Here is a 17,581-nt window from a genome sequence, read left to right on the forward strand (position 1 = left end):
ACATGTTCCAGACTTTCTGCATAACTTTTCCAATCGTACAGCCAAAAATGTTAATTTGTGAAAACCAAAGATTCTGTATAGAATCTTAATTGAACAAGGCTGAAGAACTGGATTTCTGTACAGTTTCTATATATCAATTGCATTCACTTCCACTTTTTCCACTATTAATAACATTTGGTTGCTTATTATTTTGGAAACAAACCTTATTATTTTCCTGCTTCCATAACAATGAAGCCACATTAAATATTACAGTCAATAGTAAGACACAATTATCATCAATTGGCTTACCCGAGTTAAGAGTGGTTCACCATTTTTTAGCCACCTGTATGTAGGTTTGGGCCTTCCATTTGCTTTACATTCCCAAAAGACATTTTCTTCTATGGCCACATGTATATCATTTATTTTTTGAATCCAATTTGGTTGAGCTATAGCAGTTCAGAAAGCAAAGATGTATATTCAGTGTATGTTCAATCTATTTTTATCACATGCAATCAAGGGACAAAAGTAGGCTTATAATAAAATTACTTTTCCAGATGTTTTGCAATTACAAGACTGGTTAAGAGTTCAGAGGGTACTTTTAGAAGACAACCCACTCTATGTCTAACTTGGAATGTCCTGTTTTTGCAGCCCATGTGGCTGGTCTTTTAATTGCAAAAGGCAGAAAATAAAACTAGCATTGCCATATGGCAAAATTAACTGTCCCTCTCCCCCAAGTATCTATTCTTTTTTTAATTTTTTTCCTTTTTGTAAGAGAAATATCCCACACTGCCCCACCATTTTTGGCTGGGCTCATGTCTTCCTAGATACATATTACATTTCCCGGATTTCTTTGCAGTTAGAGGTAACCATGTGACTAAGTTCAAGCTAAAGGTACCTGTGTGAAAGTAGTGAGAGCAACTTGCAGGTAGTTTACTGAAAGATACTTGTCCTGGACACTTTTTTTTGTGTGTGTGTGTGTCCTGGACTCTTATTGTCCCATTCCAATGATGGGGGGAAAAGTGACAGTTGCAACAGCTTCAGGCTCATGGAGAAAAGCTATGTAGGAAAAAAATCCTGACTCCCAGTCTTGGATTTTGAATGACCCCACACCCACCAGCTGATTTTTGGGGAGATATGTGGGAGAGAAATAAACTTATTTTTTAAGCCACTGTATATTTGGGTCTCTTTGTTACAGCAGCTTAGTTTGTCTCTGATACACTTCACTCCTACACATTGTATAGATAATTGTGTAGCTTCTTTCTCCGTCTAGACTATATCACTGTTTATTATTGACTTATTTCATATTGATAGAATGTTATATACAAAAGTATGGCTGGGAATCCCAAATCTCTGAATGAGTTCTGATTTTTACCAAAACTTTCTTAGGAAATCCAGTCTTGCCCACAGTCTAACAGGAATGCAAGGCAGCACTTAACTCCCACATTACCCACTGCCCTACACCACTCCTACCAACCAAACTATGCCACCTTTCTCTTGCTTCAGTTGAAGTCACACTTTTTTTCATCTTATTCTCAATAAAGACAATCTTAATCCCACATTCCATAAAATATCTTCATAAACATCAAGTCTTGCATAAAGCACAATTCATGCTATTATAACTGTAAGAGCAAATGTATTTAAGTAGAAAACCTTCAGCCCAAAATTTATGCAGAAGAGGACCACAGTTATCATTCTGGATAATTTTCTTCTTACAGAGCATTTCTATTAGGGTAATGCCTACCAATATAAACCTAATAGTTAGAATTGTTATCAGTATTTAATCAGAAGATGTTAATCAATATTCTTAACATGCCTCTTAGCTGACTTGACCTCAGTATCTCCATTTAGTGAGGCTTCAAATTATCTATAATTTAATTCAAAAGGAAATTACTAGTGTTCAGGCTAAACTGTCTATCTTACCTACTTACAAATAAACAAAACTCGAAAAACACTCAACAAGTCATTTAACCAGCAGAGGTCCCTAGGTCCTTGAATAAATGTTGTTTTCTCCTTTTTCCATCTTCAAGCAGTTGCATGTTTTTCAAGGAGCAAAACACAATCTTACAAATCCTCTACTGATGGAGATGATGCATTGCTGCATATGAGGGGAGGCTGAAAGGGTCGATTTTCAAAAAAAGTTATAACATCAACAAGCATTAATTTGAACAAAAGGTTATAACCTTCATCCTTGAAAGAGCAGCAAGTCTGCCATTGTTCTATATCTTCCTGCTGCTAATGCAAAGGGAGCTCAAAAGGTAGATACATTTTCTGTTCTCTGCTTGGAGAATTTGATGTGTAACCATGATAGGGCTAATGGCAGTTGTGTGCCTGATTTCACATTCAACTTGCTGAATATTTACCCCCCACAGAGTCCATGAAAACAAAGCAAACAAGAAAAGCTACAGAAATCTATGTGGAATATTAACAACTAAGCCAAACTTTTCAAAGAGACTGAGGGAAAAAATAAATGGAAGGGCAAATATAACTTATGAAGCAATGTCAAGTTGAAGTTCAAAAAGGAAACATCAAAACCACGTGCAGAGACTGAGATTTCAATGTCATAGATTTCCTGTAACACTTGGGCTTATTCATTGCTTTCTCTCAAAAATATAGAAAGCTAGAAGCAAAACCTTGCCATCACAAAAAAGGAGATGGGGCAGGGAAGGGAGGGTCTTGAGAGGATTATGAAAAGATCTTGTAAACTTCTAATTACTTCCATGGGTTCTTTTTGTGACTTCCAACAGAGTTATGGAAGTTAAGGTGCTGGACCAGAATGCTCAATGGTAGTTATTTGTGCCAGCCCAGGTGAAATCACAAGTGAATTCAACATTGTGAAACATCATTAAATACTTTCTTTGTTTTTAGAGTAAAATTAATTCATAAAGCTGAATCTGAAATGATAAATATATTTTCTTTTTGAAGTGAATACCTGGACAAGGACCCAGGATTAGGAAAAGAATATCATATTATATAAATGGCAAAGAATGAGATAATCTTTCTTTTTAACATGCCAGTTGCAGATCCATAGGGCAGAAGCCCACACAGTAAAGATTTCTGCTGCCACTCACTGAGATTGGATGAATCAGATCTAAGTGGGTGAGTTTCTTGTATAAAGTCCCATGCCTGATGGAAATTATTTTTATTCCTCCATATCTCTTTGGGTCACCTAGTTCAAAGTCCTTGAATAACAAATGATCCATTTTAGTGGATGACAGAAAACATGATTTACTTGGGCAGAGGTGCCTAATGCATATGGGCCTATGGTATTTACTTCCTAGTTTCAACTACATTTTAATGACTCCATGTCTAAATAATAACTCTAAATGAAGCCTGAACAGGTTGATATAGCACTATTATGTTTAAATGTTTTTTTGGGGTAATATATGTAGATTCTACATATTAAACAGAATTAATCACATCCATATATTAAATCATCTATTTTGGTGATTCATGTTCTTTTAAGGTTTGAAATGGATTAATTCCCCCTCTAAAACATATCAAGTCTTGTTCTCAAGCTACAAATTCAAATATAAGGTTAAATGATTGTATTGGATTTGACCTGTGACACTGTTAGTTTCTTGGATAGATGAACAATCTTTTCATTTCAATCTTTTGTGCAATAACTGCCAGAAATGACCTAAATCTTTATATATTCCAGTCACTGGAATCATGTAAGCATCATATCCAATAAGAATTTCTATCGCAGATGGATATAATTTGAACTTAGCGGCCGAATAAATCTCAAAGGTAATGAGATCTCTGATTGTCCAAAACCAGAAATTTCTAAAAGGAAGAAATGCCATCATAAGCCCTAGAACTTAGAAATTTAAAAATGTAAAAAAGGATATGCTGGAGAAAAGCATTTATTTTATTTTCATTTTTAAAAAAGATTTTATTTATTTATTTGTTCATGAGAGACACACAGAGAGAGAAAGAGATGTAGGCAGAGGGAGAAGCAGGCTCCCTGTGAGGAGCCTGATGTGGGACTTGATACCAGGACACCGGGATCACGCCCTGAGCCAAAGGCAGATGCTTAACCACTGAGCCCCCCGCAGGTGCCTCTGGAGAATAGCATTTAAATTACTATTGCAAAGATGGGCCCAGTAGCCATTAGAAATTATTTCTGGTATCTTACACAGTCTTGGAGAAGATGAATCAGCTTCAGGGAATGTAGATGTTTAGCTAAAAATGCTTCAGAAGTTTATTGGTAGTGGGTTTTATGAACCTGAAGATAATTACTCAGCTTCAATTTAACACCTATGTATATAGTTGCTTCCCAAATCTTTATCTCCAGCCTGGAATTTTGGACTGTTGACAGAATCCTTGAGGTATTCTCATTAACTTTGCCTTGAATCCAACGTTCCAAGTGCTGGCACTTGAATGATTCATCTCCAAACCTTACTGTATAGTCTTCCAACTTCTCCTTACAGTCTCTTCTTAAGTCCTTGACTTCCCATTTGCATATCATTGAACTGGAAGACCAGCTTTACCAGAAATACTGATATTGTGTTCCGAGATAGGGTCCATATTTGATATTCATTCAGCCCTCATAATCTACCATCCTCTGACTTCAGGCTCTCATCCACTCAGCACATATCAGCAGGCAAGCACCCTAATATGGCGGTTTTCAAATTCAATTCTGTGAAACTCTGAGGATTCTGAGGAGGTCCTGTCTTCAACTAGAGAAGCCTTGGTTTGTTTTAAATATTGAGAATTTAATGTAGAAAAAAAGGAACTTGATGATTAAACAATACATGCACTTTGAAAAATACTATGCTGAAGCCATCTAATCTTGTTTTGTAAGAAGTAGCTTGGATTTGGAGCCTGGTGATTGAAAGCTTTTCTCATTTAAATTGAGGCAAGGTTAGACTTAACAGTATCTGAAGTCTCTTCTAACTTTAATATGCTAAATCTTTAGATTGCATCTTGAACCAATCTAATTCTTGGATCTCCTGGATTCTCTGTTAATTTGTGCTTCCCTCAGACACTCCTAGTTAGGGTCTCTTTACCTCTATATTGCACTTTTGCCTCTGGCAATGGCAATACCATGAGGTCAACTCTCTCACAGGTAACAATCATAAACTCTGCACAGAAGGTAAAAGTCAACTATGGAAAGGCATATTGGAGTGCAACCAAAAGCAAGTACATTTCTATTAATAGGCATTCACTAATAAATACAACAGATACGATTGTGGGAAATAATCTGTGAGATAATGGACAGGATTTGTGAATGTGCTTTGTACACTGTAAATGTTAGACATACTAAGAGAACACTACCATCAATTCTTATTTTTAGGCTAATAGTTACAGTACTCTATCATCTGGTTCTACTCAGTTCTCTTACTTTCTCTCCAACTATGCCCAGTGAACGCATAGTCCTTGGCAAGTAAGGGTCTTCTTTGTCCACAAGTCCAATAAATCAGTTCCTCCTCAAAACTTTGATCTTACCACTTTGTCTTTTTGAAACATTCTCTTCCACTTCATTTCCAACCTGTTTTTACTCTGAAGAAACACCTCCTCCACAAAGCCTTCTCTGATCTTCCAATTGTAGTCCTTCTGAATAGATTCTGTTCATTTGGCATAAACAGCCTATTTTGTGCCATTACTTGTTTTTGTAAGGCCTTAAGGTTGGTTCACTAACCCCATATCTACCCAAGAAAACCAAGCTATTACTCTAGCCTAACATGGATTAATTTCCTTTTAATTTTCAACTTACTCACTACCTAGTGATTCTCAGAATCTGTTCTTACTGCGTTGAGCTTATTTCTTTCTCCTTCCCCTATCTACCTTCTGAACAAAATACTACCAAAGCATGATGCTATTTCTTTATGGAATATCTCTTCAGTATCACTTTATATATGTTATTTCTCAACCTTATAGTAATCTGTAGGCTAAATAGAATTATCCTCATTTTATAGATGAGGCCTCGAAGTAGTAAGTTCTCAATTCAGAAAGTGGTTCAGTTAGGATGGGCACACAGGCCTGCTTATCTCCAACATCCATCTCTATCTGTAGGCTCTCAAAATATTTTCAACCCTACCATCAGTGATGATGTGAGCATACTTTTGGATCTGTGTCTCTCAAAGTGTGGTCTCAGGACCATTGGGGTTTCCCAAGTCTCTTTCAGAAAGCCCATGATATCTTTTCCTCCCAACTACCTATCTGTATGAGATCAAGTTTTCTTCTGTTAAGACAGACATTAAAGAGATTTACAAAAACATAAGCAATACCCCTTTTGTCATTAATTTTTTGGGGAAAAATACAGTTTCTTAAAATATATTATGTTACATGTTGTCATTTTAAAATAAACTCCTAGGGCAGCCCAGGTGGCTCAGCGGTTCAGTACCACCTTCAGCCCAGGGTGTGATCCTGGGGACCCAGGATCCAGTCCTACGTCAGGTCCCTGCATGGAGTCTGCTTCTCCCTCTGCCTGTGTCTCTGCCTCTCTTTCTCTCTGTGTCTCTCATGAATGAATAAATAAAATAAAATAAAATATTCCTAAATTAAATTCTCAGTTTTAATTTTTAATATGATATAGATAGATAGATAGATAGATAGATAGATAGATAGATAGATAGATACAACCCACATAAGCAAAAATTCTTTGGATATAACCAACATAAGCAAACATTCTTTGAAGTATTTAACAAATTTTAAAGGTGAAAAAAATGGCTGAAACCAAAAGTGTGAGAACTTCTACTTTAGACAAGCACGGGAACTTTCAGATAAACAAATCCACTTATGTAAAGCTTGCCATGAGTATATTTAAACAGTAATCCTGTGGTATAAAAATTGTAATAGTACCTCTGCTTTCTATGGTAATACAGAGTGAGGGAACTGCATTGTATTTCAATGTATTCTCCTTGATATAACCTTTTCTTCCCTAATCTGAGGCTTCTCTTGTCCTAAGGATCTCATGTCCCCACTTCTGTATTATTTCCCACTGGCCATCATTTACAATATGTTCTCAGTGTGCACCTCTTGAAAAATTGCAGCAAGCCATTTTATTAGAACTACCAGATAAAGAAAAGGAAACAAAAACTGTTGACTTTATCTTAAGTGACACTGAGGGAAATTGAGGGTCTCAGTATCAGTTCTGTCCAGGATAATTAAGCAGACTATTGCTCTACTGTGAAATTACCTTATCTGTTGTGTTCATCTTTTTGGTCACTGTGTCCTTTAAGCCACTTTGTAGGGCTGAATATTATCTAGTGATCACATATAAGTAGCATATCCGGGGGGAAATTAGTATGCTATGCTGTCTGATGCTTCTGTATTCACTTATTGATGACCTTAGAGATACTCAAACATTTGTTTGCAGAGTCCTCAAGCCTACAGTTTTGCCATTTAAGCCAAAGGACCATAGCATACAAGGTCTAGACATACAACTAAATATGTAATTTAGAAATGAAAATAAAAAGAGCTCTTTTGGACTCAATAATCAGTTGATTATCTTAGAAAATAGGAAGTGAGAAAGTCAATTGTCCATCTGGATGTTTTCATTTTATGATGCTGGTTGTGGAAAATACAGAGAAAAAGTAGCCAGGTGATTAATGGATTTCCCCCTTACCTATTGTATTAAAATATCTTCTTGGCAGAAAAAGTAATGTGCAGTATAACAGAAAGAGTAGCTCTAGTCATAGCTCTAATTCTCACTCACCCTATGATCATGGGTAAGTTAATTTATGTCTCTGGGCTTTATTTTCTTTGCTTATAAAAATCAAAGGGTTGGCCCCAATAGTTCCTTCCAGTTCAAACATGACAGGATTCTATGAATGATAAGCCTGCTCAAATATTCTGTTCTCTGTTTCCTAATGGTGAAGATGATTTTACTCTCTTAACACCTGTTACATATAGGAGAAATTACAAAAGAGTATTAAATATCAGATTCTTTAGTTCACACTTCATTCTTCTAAATGATGACTATATAATACTATTGGTCTATCTGTGAAAGAAAGGAAGTGACTATACAGACACAATGAGGTGGAAAAATGAGTAATTATCAAGTGAATTAAATATATTTTATACATTCCTTTCCCTTCTTCAAAGATAATTACTTTAGCACTCTCATTCTACTTTGTCTATGTAGACTGTCTACAATACCTGATGTGACAGCAAGCTGTTAGCTTTGTAAGAACCAGGAACACTTTTGCATGAACCCACTTTAATCTGCTTCACTCTGCCACTTGCAAACAGCTTAGGAGAGAGCAATGTTTCTCACAGTGTGGACTCTAGACAAGCTATGACAGCATTACTGAAGCATAACTTTTAAAAAATGCAAATTCTCAGGCCCCATTCCAGTCCTACAGAATCAGAACCTCTGTGGGGGGGGCCCAATATTCAGTATTTTAATAAATTTTCCATGTTATTCTAATGCACATTGAAGTACAAGAACCTCTATCTAACATGGAGGAACAAGCATGGCATTTGGAATCTGGCTCTGTTTCTTACTATGTAAACTGAGGTTGGCTACATAATCTCTTTGGGAAGCAGTTCCATCTACAAACTGAGTTTATTAGAATGGTAAGTTTTATTGGCTCTAGTTCCAAAATTTATCTCAAGTATCTCCATTTATTTTCTTTCCTTGAGTCCTAGCCACCAACATCTCTTACCTAGATGGGTCCCTGACTGATTATCCTGCTTTTGCTCTAGGTTCCCCAGAATCTATTCACCACAAAGCAACTAAAGTGGTCTTCTAAAAACATGAATCATATCGAGTCATTCCCCTTCTTAAAATCCTCCAATAGTTTTCCATTATACTCAGAATGAAACCCAAACTCTGCCTGGCTTGTGAGGTATGTGTCACCCTCCTATTTTTCAAGACTTTTTGCTCTGTCTCACCATGCTTTAATTATACTGGTTTCTTTGATGCAGCTCAAACATATCAAATCGTTTTCTGTCTCCGGGTCTTCGCAATTCCTTGCCTTCTGCCTGGGAGGTACTTCCCTCGAAAGTCTGGCTTTTGCTCACCCTTTGGTGTTCAGCTCAGAGTACAATTCTCAGACTAGTCTTCCCTGACTACCTTATGGAGCCTTTCCCCTGCTCCTAATTATTTTATGCCATATCATCCTAATTATTTTCTTCATAATTCTTATCATAATATGAAAATTTCTAGTTCATTTATTTGCTTAATAGTATATTGTCTTCAACTTCTAGTAGCAACAATCTCCTTGAGGGCAGGGAGTTGTACTGTAACCCTATTGCCTAACATTGCCTACCATTTGTATAGAGACCTCTTCTAACAGGCTTGAGTAATGTTAATAACCTGAGCAAGGCAAAAGGGGCCAGAGTGACCATGGAGCTGAATGCAAACAGGATCATTAAGCTACTCACCTTGAAATAGTCATAGGCCTTAACTGACCAACTACAACCAGGCACAGTTCCTAAGATTACCAAAATAAGGAAAGTTCCATATATTCCCATACTCCACCCTGTAACTATAGCCCCTTACCACCACCTCATGGTTGACATTCTCTCCTTTGCTGTCTTGCCTACTGCTCCTTTGCAGTGTATTAAATAAACATCTATCTCCTTTGTTATGACTCGGGTGAATTCTTTCACTGCTTGTGCCGCCATCCGCCACCCAATCAGGATGCCCCACAATACAGCAGGCAATGAAAAGAATATTTGTTGAACGAATTAATAAGATATTAAAATCACTGGAAAATTTCTACCTTAGCAACAAAGATTTATTGTATCTTATTCTTGAAAATTACAGATCTATTTGTAGAAATTTTTTATGCTGAAAAATGTCTGAAAAAGCAGATTAAAACTAGACTACACTGTATAATGTATAAATTTATCCAGTCACTATTTCCCATACCTGAAACAAATGTAACATTGTGTGTCAACTATACAAAAAAAGAAAAAGAAAGAAGGAAAGAAATAAAGAAAACATCAAAACTAGAGACCACACTGGTCAAGTATAAGTCATGGCAAAAATAAAATAAATTGGAAAGACAGTGTAGGGTAAAATGTTTTATGTCTGAACTAGTTTTAAATCTTCACACATCCTAAACATGAGTAGCACATGCTAACCTACAAATACAGTTATAGTGGGAATACACCAGCCAGGAATAGAAGCTTCCATCATTCTGACACAGGGAAGATGGGAACAATGGAATCAGGTCTAGGAGGCCTTTGGAGGAAGGTTAAATGGTTCCAGTTTTAGACAATAAAAATAGCCATTTTGCTAAGCCAGATGAGAAGTTAGCACACCTGTGGCTGTTGAGGTGGCGATTTGATGAACAGAATAAACAACTTAAAACCATAAAAAAGAAACAGGTTCCTAAACTCAAACCCATGGTTTATAATCCCTGAGCATAGCACATCTTAATGTTGTAAGAAATTCTCTTGTCAACAAAGACAGAATGTTCACGGATAAGTGACTGGGGTTATTTTCTCCCCTTTTGTGATCTACATAGTGATTTTAATTATAATAACTCATTTAAATTGGAGATCTAGACAGCTGGATATTGGGAACTCAGCATTGGGAAAACCCAATAGAGACCAAAAAAATGAGAGAAAAAAAATGACAGCCAAGCACTTTTGTATAATTAATCTCTCCTGTGACAATGAAAACAGTTCGATAATTTCTGTGTCACTGATATGCTAGTTGAGGAAAAACAAAAGAATAAACATAGATGCAACAGCCAAGTGCTATTAAAGTCAACTGATCTGACAAGCTTCTAATACCAAGGGTGGTTGACAACTGAGAAAAAAGCTGAGTTATCTTCAGAAAGCAGGCAAATTTCATTCTGCTTTTTCCCCCATGCATGGATGCAGATAACTCCATTTAAAAGGGAAACACTGTTAGAACCTGATTTTCATCTCTAGGGCAGGATCCCTGAAGAAAAAACCATTTTACTGCACAAGGCTGAGGGCCAGTGACAAGTTTGAGTCTCCAAAACAGTACCTCTGGAGTACTCTTTTTCCAATGCAGGAAAACTTTGACCCACTAGAAAGCACTACATCAACTCCTGGTTACAGAACATTTCATACTTTCATAACAAAAACAGATACTTCACTTAAAAAGAGTAAAGTGAAAATACTTTATTCAATGAGTTGAGCAACTCAAATAACACTTAGGAACAACCACACTAAATTGAGCAGTCTATTCAACTAATACAAATGAGAAAACATTGGCTATTTACCCGAATATTTTCAGGTTGTCCTTACCTGACAAATAAATAATTATTACACTTGTGAGAAAAATGTACCCTAAACACTTGAAAGATACATCAATTGTATCTCACTAAACATGTAACTTTTGGTCTTACATTTTTCAGTCAATTAACTACGGAGTCTTTTGCTTTTCACCCAAAGTATCAACTACCACAGTTTAAGATAAGAGTAAAGATTAAATATCAGGTCCATCAGTTGGTTTGAGCAGAATTAGTTCTTCATAATTGTTGAAGAAATATGAATGATTAAAGAAGTGTATAAATTTGTTCAAACAACTGTTGCTCAGGTCATCATGTGAAATAGTTCCTAGAGCCATGTGTGCTCTCCTGTTACCCTGATATATCAGGTGTGTGAGTTCTGAATCCTGAGGGTCATGTGGGGGAGTTCCTTGCAAGCTAGCTGATACTCCAAATCTCTGTTCAGTTTTCGATCATGCTTCTATGATTAATGAACAAAATATTTGGCTATATCTTAAAACCAAAATGCTTTGGAAGAAGAAATGGTTAAATAAATAGACCTTTATGGTATCTGTTATCGCAAAAAATAAGAACATTTAAAACTTTTGCTACAACCTGCCCCTAAGGAGCTACTCTCAGCATTTTAATATACATTGTTGTATATTTAAACTATTTGTGAATAATTATCAATCTATGGTATTTATTTCCAATATCCCAGAAAGATGGGATTCAAACATGTTCCAATTTGGCAGAACTCAATTTGCTTTCAAAATGCCTATCCAATGAGATCCCATTTTGGATTTCAAATCGATGCCCTAACAGGGTTTCCAAGACTGGTTAAATTGGCGACCACGTGCTAGCGGTTTTACATTTATATTATGTTTGGATCAATGCCGATGATTTGATTGGAACAGGAGCAGCTGCACATAAAAAGTCTTTGGGGTGAGAGAGATTTGTCACGCTCCACTCTGATAAGAACTAAATTTGGGGAGTATGCATTTTGAAATGTTCGTGGTACCACATTAAATTGCTATCAAATACAAGCAATTACAAAGAATTAACATGAGCCCCAAATCAAAATTTGAAAGAAGAAAAGCATACAGTTTAAAATGAAATAAATCAGGAGAAAGAATAACAAAAGGTTTCCTGTGTCAGGTTTACAGCTTGATGGCAAGAAGAAAAATGCTTCCTTTGCAAGTGCATTTCCACTAATACGCATCTCCCAAACACCTCAGCCTGATTTCTTCCCCTCTGCCCTGTCAACATCCTTGTCCCCCACCCTCACTCTCCACACCCAGAATCACCCAGGGAATGCTAATTAGCAGCAAACCAAGGGTTTTACACAGTCTTATTTTACATGCTCTTTCCCAAAAAGCCTGAATGCAAACCTCCCAGTTTATGCTTTTAATGCCAAGGTCTGTAGCATTACAAATGATAAATTGGAAATGCAAACTTACCATAAAAAGTCAACTGTCCCCTTGCTACATTTTTTCCTCTTGAATTTTCAGCCACACATTCATATAAACCAGCATCTTCCTGCTGAAAATTGGGGATTTCAAGAATTCCATTTGACTTGTGTCTTCTGGCTTTCCTTGCTATAGGCTTTCCATCAGCTCTTCTCCAGATAATAGTTGGTACTGGACTGATAGCAAGAATAAAAAAGAGTGAATCAAATTAGAGAAAACTTTTTGAACCTATGCTTCCCATAACTCCTTCCTTCTTTGTTCTAAACATATAAGCTTGCCTTAGACAGTATTCCCCAAATTTCACTCATTCACATATCACTAAGATTTTAACCATATCCACATTTCTAGTATTACTATATATTGTGTTTTTCTTAGAATCAAATAACTTTTCTTAACCTTAAAAATATGTAATATTATCACTAAAATAAAAACAGATTTTTATATGCTTGTTATATTTTTTAGTATAACTGTTTTTTTCCTAAGGCATAAATATGACAATAAAAATTTCCATGCACAAATGTGTCAGAATGAAAAGGACAAGCAAATTTTTTCACATTCCTCCCATATGAGGTCCAGATCCTCCTTTGCATTAAAAACCCTGTTGAGTTGTCTGACTACTTTGGTTATTGAAAGAAGACAGAGGGATGTTGTGCCAGTTTTGAGGGTCAGGCAATAAGAAACTAGCAGCTTCTGCTTTCTCTCTCGGAAAATTCTCTACAGAACCTTACCAACTTATAGCAGTAGTTCACTAGGAGAGTGGTTTGGGGAAATTTCACTTAAATTAGTAAGATAAGGAAAGAAGCCATCTGTGGGGTCTTTATGTACTCTCAAGGCATCTATCATCCTACAGCCAGAACTGTGAGAACACAACTTAAGTTGCAAAGAGGGCATCGTTGAGTCTGCAAATCAATGGTTTAGCAAGCTAACCACAGCTTTTAAGATTGCAGCTTCCTACCAGGGGATACAATTATTTACTATTTATTTTGCACAAAAACACACACACAGAGAACTAATTAGGCTAAAGACTTGCTAATCTTCTCTGGAAAACCTGAGATGGTATTTAAAAAATTAAAGCCATCAGTTCTACTATACTTGTTTAGAACAATTTAAGTTAATTCAACAGACACTAACTCAAGATACAGAAAGGGCTCTATCAAAAGTACATTACTGGTGCCTTTACATTTGATGAGATATACACTTAATACATGCCTTTACAAATAACTGTACTTAGACATAGTCTTCCCGCTCTTAACTGGGCAATGATGATGTGTTTCGGCAGCTGGATGTGCATCCCCAAACATTTCTGTGTAGACTGGAGGAGCCCAATTTTGGTCTCTTGTTTTTATTCCAGTGCCATTCAAGCAGTGTGAATAGAGTTTAATTCATACCCCCTTTGAAGTATGAACGATGTGAATTTTTCTCTTTTTCCAAAGAAAGATTTTTTAAGGTGTCACCTTGCATAGTTTACCAAATTTATACCTAGCCTATGCAGCTACCTGCTTTCACCTTTTCCCTGGATTGTATTTCCTAATGTATATATTTAAAATAAAAAATGTGATGTAGCCATGTTATATAACTTAGCAATCTGCTTTTAGTCTCTTAGCAATAAATCATGGGTATTTTCTTACTTTTCATATGTTGCTTTACAATTTGACTTTTAATGTCTGTACAGCATTCAGTCCTACAGATAGGTCATAGCTTATTTAATGTGGTAAGTTTCCAGGACATAAGAATTTACCACTGTATTGTATTGTGCCAAAGTAAAGATAATATTGCAGCTTAAACTGCCTTGATTTAAAAACACGGAAACCCAAAAAATCCTTTTATTAGAGCGGAAAATATAATGAGAAAAAGGAATGTCTTTCTTCTATGGTTGGTGTAAAATGCAAAAAATATACAGAAACAGATTACATGCTGATAGGAGGGGGGTTGAGTACAAGTTAGTGTTGCTGCTTTAGTCAACATTAGGGCACAGGAAGAGGATGGGGAGTTAGCAGTGGGTTAGCTGAGAAGATGGGGTTGGGTGTACAGAGTAACATCAATCATTAAAATCCACAGATGACCTAAAAATTCTCATTTTAGATGACAGTGTGTATCATTTATGCCAAATCCTTTTTTCAGGGTTACTGGGAGAATCTTAACTGATCTGTTTTTCATTTTCTTTATGTCCTCTGAGAGATACACTATGGAAAGGCAAACTGGATCTCAGGTTCATCACTCCACAGATTTAATAATAAAGTCATGAATAATTTTCAGATAAGCCTCTAAAATAGAGACTCTCTTAAAGAATCTAAGGTCTCACCTATATTTAGCCAGAACAGAAGGAAATCCAAACTAGGGAGAAGAGACTAATAATTTAAAAAGAAATTCAAGAAAAGTTTGATGCATCCTCTGTAAACTAGTGCCAGAATGAAAGTCCATATTTTTCCAAATAGTCAGCTTGAGCGTACCTCAAATGAAGGCCATTGTTTTCCTGTCATTCTGGGTTAGACAGCATGCACATTACAGGTCACAATAATAGAACAAAATACTTTTTCAGAATTGCCCATTCTCTTCTTCTTTGTGGCCCTGTCAATTGTGGCAGCCTAATCCCCTTGTGCCATTATAGGTCCCCTCTCCATGGTAAGAGGGCAGAAACAAAGATGCATACGTAGAATTACAAAGAGAAAGGCTTGACTTACTTTCAGTTACTGCAGAAACCATCACTGTGAACAGTGCAAATAAAATTCTATATCTGCCCAGCTAAATAGAGGACAAGATGGAAGAGAAACCAGAACTTACTTTCCTAAGGCAAAGCATTCCAGCTTCACTGTTGTTCCTTTGGCAGTCGGCACCGTTTCTGGGAAGTGCACTTCTATTTTTGGCTCATATTCACCCATCACCCCTGTGAATAAACAATGGAACTAAGTCTTTGTGGTTCTTTTAAAATGTACACAAGTGCTTTATCTCTTAATGTAGGATGTTCTAATACATCATTATGTGTGCAATTAATTTCTTCATTTAGAGCTGGTTCTATCTCTAACCAGCCTTGAATTGTGGCTCTTCTCCCAGTTCCTATGAGGGTAAATTCTGTATCACAGTGCCATACCATCTGCCTAGGATCAAATTCTCCATGTATATAACTTCACTTATCAAAAAACCTTTTTTTTTTTTTAAAGGCAGTCATAGGACCAAAAAAGGAAAGAATAAAGTCTTAGTCATCAGGAATATCAAGTAAATTATCTTTTTTGAAAACATACTGCATGCAGAAAAAGTTTAAATATTAAAAAAAAAAATAGGGATCCCTGGGTGGCTCAGCGGTTTAGTGTCTGCCTTTGGCCCAGGGCACGATCCTGGAGTCCCGGGATCGAGTCCCACGTCAGGCTCCTGGCATGGAGCCTGCTTCTCCCTCCTCCTGTGTCTCTGCCTCTCTTTCTCTATGTCTATCATAAATAAATAAATAAATCTTTAAAAAAAAATACATCCAGGCTCTCTTATGTCTATATAAAAAAATCTGAATAATCATTTTGTGACCATGCATTAATTTATTATTCACTTTCATTACCAATCAGAATTAATCATAAATTAATGCAGAGAAGGTAGCATCAAATGGCAGTATTATTATATTTTGAACCAATGTATAAATAAAGGACAGTAGGAAGCAACTACAGAAAACAATCTTAAAATTATGCTCACCTTCCCAATGGCATGCTTACTTTGAAGATCATATTCTCCCATTTTCCCATATCCTAGAAAATGTACATTTGTGGCCAAGGTAACATAACCTAACAACCTAAGTCCATACTTTATAACTAAAACTTGTTGAGTATTTCTTTTTTAAAAAAAATATTATTTATTTATTTATTTATTTATTTATTTATTTATTTATTGATGAGAGACAAACAGAGAGAGGCAGAGACATTGGCAGAGGGAGAAGCAGGCTCGCCGCAGGGAGCCCATGCAGGACTTGATCTCGGGACCCTGGGATCATGACATGAGCTGAAGGCAGATGCTCAATCACTGAGCCACCCAGGCATCCCTCGTTAATTATTTCTTATCAACACATTCCTGACCCCATGTCCTACTGCTCTAATTGATTGAATACATTTATTTTTATTCAATTTCTAATTTTGTCCTATGGTCTCTGAGTTAGCAGTGCCAGTATAAAGTTTGGAATTACTTAACTTACCAAGAAATGATAGCATCTTCCATTTCACCTCTCTTTAGGTTTCCCATAGTTATAGAAAAAAAGACTGAAGGATTCAGAAGAAAAGGTAAAAACTAGGAGTGGATGGGGACAGGTACAATGACAGAGGGAAGCAATTCCACTCACTTTGCAGAGGTGATTCTTTTCATCTGCAGCTTTAATATGTGGGAAGCATCAAGGGGATTTCCTTAATGTGTAAACAGAAAATCAACAGTGTCATATGACATAACTGTCTAGCTAGGTTTGCTATGAGGTATGTAATCAAACGTGCAAAGGTGAACATAATTGTTTGATTTTCTTTCCTTTCACAGAATGACAAGGAAGATTGGATTTGGGAGGGAACTTTAAAATAATTTAGTTTAGCATTTTTAATCTCGGCATCCATTGATGCACACCTTCCCACAGACAGGATCTGTAGCTAGCAACCTATTCCCAAAAGGACTCTAAATAGGGGCACTGGGTAATACAGTTGGTTAAGTGCTCAAATCTTGGTTTCCACTCGGGTCATGATCTCAGGATCATGAGATTGAGCCCCATGTTGGCTCCCCATTCAGTGCAGTGTCTGTTAAACTTTCTCTTTCCCTTTCCCTCTGCCCCTCCCCACGATGTGCATGCTTGCACTTTCTCTAAAATAAATACATCTTTTTTTTAAAAAAAGGACTTTAAAGCAAGCACCTTTCCCCCAATTAAAATCAGTCTGATCTGTCTCTTCCTTTTGTGAGCAAGGCTGTAACCTAAAAGGTGTTAAGCAGCTTGTCTTTTGTTTTACAACAAGCTAGTTCGTGTTCTAGGTTGCAACCCTGGTCCCC

General features: G+C 36.5%; 1 protein-coding gene and 1 long non-coding RNA gene across 24 annotated transcripts in view; one reads left to right on the forward strand and one right to left on the reverse strand.

Annotated features, from left to right (window-relative positions):
- CNTN4 (contactin 4) overlaps positions 1 to 17,581 on the reverse strand; it is a 917,305-nt gene that overhangs the window by 148,049 nt on the left and 751,675 nt on the right. For all 14 annotated transcript variants that reach the window (XM_072785322.1, XM_072785326.1, XM_072785332.1 and 11 more), the window contains 3 exons: positions 15,368 to 15,470; positions 12,578 to 12,762; positions 289 to 425 (listed from right to left, as the gene is read on the reverse strand). In XM_072785322.1, coding sequence (XP_072641423.1) covers positions 289 to 425; positions 12,578 to 12,762; positions 15,368 to 15,470 — 425 coding nt within the window. The remainder of the gene's footprint in view (positions 1 to 288; positions 426 to 12,577; positions 12,763 to 15,367; positions 15,471 to 17,581) is intronic.
- The window catches only part of LOC140609942 (uncharacterized), a 171,847-nt gene that overhangs the window by 102,741 nt on the left and 51,525 nt on the right, over positions 1 to 17,581 (forward strand). The gene's annotated exons all lie outside the window — the stretch shown is intronic.

The sequence above is a fragment of the Canis lupus genome, chromosome 19 (genome assembly GCF_048164855.1).
Source record: "Canis lupus baileyi chromosome 19, mCanLup2.hap1, whole genome shotgun sequence".
Classification (NCBI taxonomy): domain Eukaryota; kingdom Metazoa; phylum Chordata; class Mammalia; order Carnivora; family Canidae; genus Canis; species Canis lupus.